The sequence below is a fragment of the Pecten maximus genome, chromosome 14, assembly GCF_902652985.1.
Source record: "Pecten maximus chromosome 14, xPecMax1.1, whole genome shotgun sequence".
Classification (NCBI taxonomy): Eukaryota; Metazoa; Mollusca; class Bivalvia; order Pectinida; family Pectinidae; genus Pecten; species Pecten maximus.
The window spans coordinates 4651767-4659926 of NC_047028.1; the positions used below are offsets into that span (position 1 = coordinate 4651767).

General features: G+C 34.2%; 1 protein-coding gene across 1 annotated transcript in view; it reads left to right on the forward strand.

The window, feature by feature from the left end:
* LOC117342398 (diamine acetyltransferase 2-like) overlaps nt 1–4521 on the forward strand; it is a gene marked incomplete in the record, with an annotated part of 5789 nt that extends 1268 nt beyond the window's left edge. Inside the window, 3 exon segments of the mRNA XM_033904558.1 lie at nt 2522–2593; nt 2898–3052; nt 4211–4521. Of these exon segments, the coding sequence (XP_033760449.1) occupies nt 2522–2593; nt 2898–3052; nt 4211–4393 (410 nt within the window).
* Nucleotides 4522–8160: the final 3639 nt, after the last annotated feature.

Consider the following 8160-nt stretch of genomic DNA (forward strand, 5'->3'; position numbering starts at 1 on the left):
GCTTATAAGTACATAACTTGTCATTGTTATTCAATATATCATACCATGATTGCAAAAAGGTATCTACCAACATGGTTTTAACATTTTGGAGAAAAACAGAAATGTCTCCAACACCCTGATTTAGCCAAGCTTCATTAAAGCCAAGACTGCCAAGTATTTGTCTCACATAAGTGGCCCAAGTTATTCTACCTGCAAGATCCAGTCTATACAACATTTCATAGCAGACTTAGCTGGCATAGACATTACTTTCAACCAGTATTTTACTAGTCTCAATGTACAAATGTATATATAACATGTAGGGGGTATCTCCCAAGTTCACCGTACAAAACATTTCTGCTGGTGCTCGAGTTGACGCCTAAAACTATTCTACAAAACTTCAAATGTACATATTCTATTGCATCTCTCCGGGAAAAGCCCCACACTTCTGCACGATAACAAAGTATTGGAGTAATCATATGGTCAAAAAGGTAAAATGCAATATTGTTCTTGTACCTAAACTTTTGAATAACAAATGAAGCTTTTACAGCTTGCTGTGCAAGTTTTCCACCCCAACCCCACGACATTTTTGGAGTAAAAATAGTACCCAAGTACTTGTAAAAGTTCACAATTTCAATCTGTTCTCCTTTGTAAAACCAGTTTTCATTACCTTTTACAATTCCACCTCTTCTAAATACAACAATCTTGGTCTTATCCAGGTTTACTTTCATACCATATTTGTCACAAAAAGTAGATACACAATCAATTGTTTCTGTAACCCACGCACTGTATCTGCTAAACTAGCGATACTAGCGATATCATCAGCATATAACAAGGATGTAATGTTGTGAACATTTTCATTAACAAACACACCTCTGCATCCATGGCTGTCCATTAATTCAAGCAGTTGATTTAGAAACAAAACAAAAAGTAGTGGGCTGACCATACAACCATGCCTTGTACCAACAGAGCAATTGAAAAATTCAGATAAAACAAGCTTGTCTACCTTCACACAGGATTTTAACTGAGAGTACTTAGATGATATCACAAGAAAAAATCTACCTTTGACATTGTTTTTCAAAAGAACATATCTTAATAAATTATGCTGAATACTGACAAAACCTTTTGAAAAATCAATGAAAATACAATACAGCCTACCCTTGCGTTTAGTGATGTACTTTTGTACAATAGAAAATAATGTAGATATTGTCAGCAATACCATAACCAGTTCTGTAACCAATCTGATTCTCATAGAGTTTGTCATAAGCATCACACCAAAATATAAATCTGTTATTCAATATCTTAGTAAATATCTTTCCTATTACTGAAGATAAAGAAATACCTCTATAATTGTTTAGATTTTTTGTGTCACCTTTCTTATGCAATGGAGAAATTATAGCTTCACACCAACTTGCTGGAAAAGATCCAGATCGAAGTATTGCATTAAATAACATAGAGAGATATCGCTTCAGCAGAGAATAAACATACTTCATGTGCTCATCCATGATGCCATCAGGACCGGTTTCTCGTCGTATTATTTCAAAATACATGAAAGTACTTCAGTTTGGACCAGTTCCGCTACACCATCAACATTGCAATAATAACATCAAAATCGTTAATCACGAGATATAAGATTAATTAATTACGAAACGTGATGACATTGATATCATTATCATTAATAACGAGTCGTGATAATATTTATATATTTACATTTGCTTCGCGTTTCCCCATTGACACAATGCGAAGAGGCAGTTGCCACCATACGCCTATAACACCCAGTGCCTCAGTTTATAACACCAAGTGGGTCATGTGACATTAAAAAAGGCGGGCTTTTTTTATGTTGGTTTAGTTTTTTTTCAAAGTTGACGAAAATGGTCAGACAATGTAAATATAAGTATTGAACAGTGGTTTTAATGTTGTTAAAGTCGATATATATATGGCAGCAAAATGTATGGTAGGCAAATGGGTTCCCATGCTACATTTGCCTACCATACATTTTGCTGCCATATCGACTATTACAACATTAAAACCACTGTTCATTGCTTAAATAAAAATAATTAATTACGACTTGTAGTAACTTTGATGTCAAATTCATTAATTACGAGTCGTGATAATATTGATATGAAAATAATTAATTACGAGTCGTGATTATATTGATACCAAAATCGTTAATTATGAGTTGTGATAATATTGATATTAAAATCATCAATAACGAGTCGTGATAATATTGATATAAAATTAATTAATTGCAAATCGTTTAAACATTGATATAAACATTATTGATTACGAGTCATGATTATATTGATATCAAAATTATTCATAATTACAAGTTGTGATAGCATTGATATCAAAATCATTAATTATTGGTATAATAATTATGTGATGTCCGAATCAATTATTGCGAGCTACATAAAAGGACGATGCTGATAAACTTAAATAAATTGTGATGTGATTTGCAGGAAGTATTAATCTATAAAACCTCCAAACATTAGAACTATCTATAACATTAATGTGTTACGTTTTTATGTGAACGTCATTCTTACAGAACTCAGAAAAGATGGTTTTGGTGAGCAGAAATATTTCGAATGTCTGGTTGTTGAGGATACGAAAGCAACAGGTACGATATTTGTCTTTTCTCTGTGATGAAACAATAATCAAACTGTCATAATTGCGGAAAAAAACTAAAATTAAATGACCAATAGGAAACCTTTTACCCGTAAATACTATATGTACTTTGTTCAAACGTAGTACATGGCAGCAATGTAAATCTTGAGATTGCCGTGGGAGAATAATACCTGGGAGCCATTTGTTGTATGATATTTTAAAGTTTTAATCTTTCATAAAACGCAAACATTTTGCTTCATTCGTACAATTATTAATATTTCGTATTACTTTGACCATCAATATTAATCTTCCTACAGCTTCACAAGACAAGCCTGTTCTGTGGGGGTACGCTCTGTACTTCTACGTTTACTCCACTTGGTCGGGACGTGTTATATTCCTGGAGGATCTGTTCTTGTCAGAGGAACACAGAGGGCGTGGTATTGGGTCCAAACTGTTCCATGAAGTAGCACAGGTAAGCCTTTTCATTCAATGATATTGACTCCATAATGACATTTATAGATAGGTTTGATCGTGACTTACATAACTATTGACCTTTTATATCGTTTACACGATCTCGTGGATTAATATTCAAGTGAGGAAATTCCTTGTGGATTTTATATGGCGCATGATAAATGAGTATTATCATAACGTTAATCATAACTCATTTATAATTAAAACCTTGTTAAATTAGAAAACTTTGATGAACTATTATCCTACGGATCACAGCCTCTATCATTACTACCTCGATCGCCAGTCTTATGACTTTGATATACAAACCAGAGTCTATACGCTAGTGGAATTTCTAGTGGATTATTTTCTCTTAATCTTCATCTGGAAACTGTTACCGTAGCGAATCATTTCATTTCTGCGTACAATGTTATCACACCTTGTTAACCATCATACACTTTCACTAGTACATAACAATTGGACAATACTTTCCCTATTACCTTGTATATAATTCACTCTTAAACGATAGTCAACAATATAAATGTGTGTTATATCAATGATTAAAACTGATGCTCAGTATAAACAAACGATTTACAAAAAAACAAATTTTGTTTGCAAACTGTATGAATCCGCGTATCGGATTCTTACAGAAGTTTGCAAACAAAGTTTGTTTCATACCCCGATGAAACTAAAAAATAATTGACATCAACGCTTAAAATTAATTTTTGAAAATGATTTTCTAATTTAAAACATGTTTTATGTACAATTTTACTGGTTTTAAATGGGATTCTTTTTCTCAAATCAATACGCAACGTCAATTGTCGTATTGTGACGTCACATTTTTCGCGCCATTCTCGGAATTTCTTTCATAGAAGAATGAAAAGAATTTTTCGACCATATCACATTTGAGTATTTACCAAGAAAACAAAGAAAAATCAATTATTAAATGGTAATATCGTGGATTTTAATTTAAAGTACTATAGTTTTAACGTCATATCAACAGCTGGTCATTTAAAGACGACCTTCCTCGTGTACGAGATGCTTGCGAGGTACTATAACTTTGAGAATCAGTAGTCTGAAGAACACAAACAGCATATTGTCTATTCAATTACACTGGCGGGAAAACTATTTGACTGTATATTTATTGTGTAAACAGTAGTAATATGTGACTTGTTTGATTTAGATTGGTCTAGCGCAGGACTGCCAGCGGATGAAGTGGGAGGTCTACGCCTGGAACAAACCATCAATAGATTTCTATAAGAAACGGGGTGGTTATAACGTCACTGAATCAACGGAACTGGATATATATCAAATGAACAGAGCAGAGTTAGAACAATTAGTGAAGTTACACTGGCCCTCCAATTAAACTGGGATATGACGTGACATTTCTTTATTGTTTTTTTTTTATTCCTATGGTCAATTAAAAATATGTGAGGATTAAAAGTGAACGATCCTTTGGAAGTAAGCATATTCGAAATTTCTATAAAAAAGGACTGTGGACACACAGTAGTCACACACATTTTCAAATGAAAAAATAGCCGAATATGTCTAACTCAAGTACTTTACGCATGAAATATTAAAGTATATAGGTAGTGTCCATATGCTGACGTTGAACTACATATTTAAATATATATATATTTTTTATATTGAAAAGGAACAGAATTTATTCTTACTCTAGTTAAAAGTATATTCAATGATTTTTTTGCAAATGCACAACGTTTTCCTAAAATGATTTTAATGTTTGTAATGTGATGTTCTCTTTATATTTTGCCAGTTGTATGTAAAGTGTTTCGTTTCCACGTCTATATGGGGTATTCTCTTAAACGCCAATATAGTTTTCGACAATATGCAGGTGTTGTTTTAGGAAACAATAGGAAGGCAATTATATAACGTTTCATATAAGCTCTTGTTTTCACCTTTATGCTTACCTGAGATTTGCCTGCGTTTTACACAGCACATTTCTAAATGTTTGGTTAATAAGTATATCAGATATACACTCGTGTGTATATATACATTAATTCCAATATATGAATTACTTTTGTTTATATCAAAAATCTTCATTGTCTCTACGGGATGGGGGGAGTTACATAAGTGGCTTTTACTGAAGTTATGAAAATACATAAGTTTACCAATTTGACTGAATTAAGGGAAACATATAACCCGAGTCGAACCCCATATCATAACATGCGATTTACAGTTAATGCTTGGTGGGTGATAAGAGCTGCTAGTTGGATTTCTTATTTAACACGGTGTTTACAGTTAATGCTTTGGGATAACATCTGTTCGTTGGATGTTTTAGTTAACACGTGATTAAGGGTTAAAGCTAGATGATAAGATCTGCTCGGTTTTTTTGTTAACACGTTATTTACAGTTAATGATCGGTGATAATATCTGTTCGTTGGATGTTTTAGTTAACACGTTATTTACAATAAATGCTAGGTGATAAGATCTGCTCGTGGGATGTTTTAGTAAACACATGATTTACAGTTAATTCTAAGTGATAAGATTGCTCGTTGGATGTTTTAGTTAACTTGTATCTGACAATTATTCGCGAATGCTAGGTAATGAAATATGTTCCTGTGATGATTTTGTTATCTTGTGATTGACAATTATTCGCAAATGCTAGGTGATAGGATCTGCTGGTGGGAGGTTTTAGTCTCCAAAGTTACTTTGTATTTCACCTCTAAAGGTGATATGCAGTTGCATCGTTTCCTTCATAATAACCTAATTCCTACCACAACACGCTGTGTTATTCCACTCTCAACACAATGTATAAATGTGCCGACTGTTGGATATTAATATGTTATTCCACTAATGGAATATAACCTTCCGGTCTTTTGATTGGTCAAGAATTCGAACTTTGACCCGACCTGCAATTGTTATTGACGTCATCAATAATCAAATGACGTCACATCACCGGGTCCCGGTTAAAAAAATATCCAACAACCACTCGTTGTGCAACCTCTATATTTTCTTCTTTCTAAAATTTTGTAGGTCATTTCATTTTAATATTTGTTGGCAATATGCTATAATATACATGTAGAATTGTTTTTTTCGTTCATAGATTTAAATACCTCAAATATTAGACAGCGACTTAAAATCATACATGTTTCGAATAAGGTCATGCTCATATGTGACCATAATGAAATCTTGAAAATGACTGTTTCCATGTCGTTTTTGTAATTATAAGATATCTCTCAAACAAGAATGAAGCCAGTGTAGCAAATCTTCAATTTAATTTAACAGAGAAATATAAACATTACAATATGTTTAATTGTGCATAATGTAAAGGGAAAGTACAACTCTACAACTCTTATCTAAGGCAGAAGCAGCTGTATCGCCATGGCAACGTAGAACGCAGAAATCAAACTTATTTTAAGGTTACCATGGCGATTGTTTGTATAGAAATACTGTAAAAATGGAAATTTACAAGGGGGGATTTACGTCCATCTGATCGCGATAATTTTACCACGCGTAATATTTTGGTATCAATTTGCGTAGTCTCGAACTACAAACGGAAATAAAAACAAGTGAATCGATCGCGAAATTAATCCCCTGTCAAAATAACCACGTTTACAGTACATTAGACCCATCAGCCTTAAAGGTCATTTATTTATGCTATTTTCAGTCAAAATGGCACAAATTCGTCTCATGTAACATTAAAATGCAAGCAGACAAAACAAGTAACAGGTACCATTCCATAATTCCAGAGAAATAATCTTACAGAATGAGATTTGAACAAAACATGCAATAACAATTCCTTTACATACTGAAAGGATAAAGAAACGCAACTTAAACTTCACGGTTTAATAAATAATAATAATTAGTAAATTACCTAAATGTGAAAAGCAACAGTTAAGTTCGAATATTGGACCATCCGTCTTCAAATTTTCTTTGCTTTTTAACAAACGAGGATACCCTGATGTACACAATAATGAAATAACGACTATTGTCAAACCGAATCCCAATATCATGCGTGTCCTCCCCGTACAGCTATACCGTCTCTTATTCTGCGGGACATGGTTTCCATACAGCTATTGACTGTCCCAGGTGTTATTCCATTCCTCGGTAAGTGCGTTGGCCAATTTAGGGGATTAATTGGGATGTTTTACCGATTCCGAACTCTTCCCGAATTCATCCCACAAGTGTTCAATTAAGGACAACGAAAGCCTTATGATCTTATCTCGAACAGCCGTTAAATTCATGTTAATGATCACTAAAGTTGTATTTAACACATGCCAATTTCCTCCTAACGCCCTAACCGATCCACCCGATAATCTATAACGCTCTAAGACACAAGCATCTGCAAAAACGCTCCCCTCGACGTCAGTACAAACGTTAACGGCCACCTGATAAAAATAACGTGAATCGGGATTCATCCCTGAAGAGCGTGGACCTCCAACGTCTCATTGGGAAACGTTTGGGCACATTTGCCATCAAACATCGCATACGACGCGCTAGGCATTGAGGTGTCCGTGCAAACTAACGTACTGACGACGTGAGCGTAAATTTGACTCTCGCAGTCTATTTCTCACAGTTTTTGGTTGAATTCGGCGGTTTGCATTACCAATGGCATTTCGTGCCGTTTCGGTTGCTGTTAAACTCCTGTCACGCAAATGGGCTGATATTGACGTCGCGACGTTACACGTGGACGTCCTGATCTCGGTCTGCCATTAACTGTTCTCGTGGTGTCGAGACGTATAATTTTCCAATCCATAGTCAATTTGTGAACTCAAGTTAGTAGCAAATTGTTTTTGAGTGTTACTGCCCAGGAGCATCGAGAAAGCCCGTCATCTATCAGCTTGGGATAGCCTTGACATATTTGTAAAACCAATTTTGAATTTCAAATGCATTGGCAATCATGCGTCTTAGTGATAGTAAGAAATGGACACTAGTCTGAATGGAAAAGAACACAAGCATTTGTGTTTAAGATGCATCGGAAGTAAATAAGTTGTTTTTTTGTCACGGATGATGAATATTTAATAGGGTATTAGGTTAGGATGCTTAATATCCCTTTACTTTTATACGGCTATGTTTATTCAATACAAAAGATTTTATAATTAAAGAAGTTGCGTTTCTTTCCTTTCAGTTTATGACCGTCGAAGGTCATGTAGTGTTATACACTATCTTGCA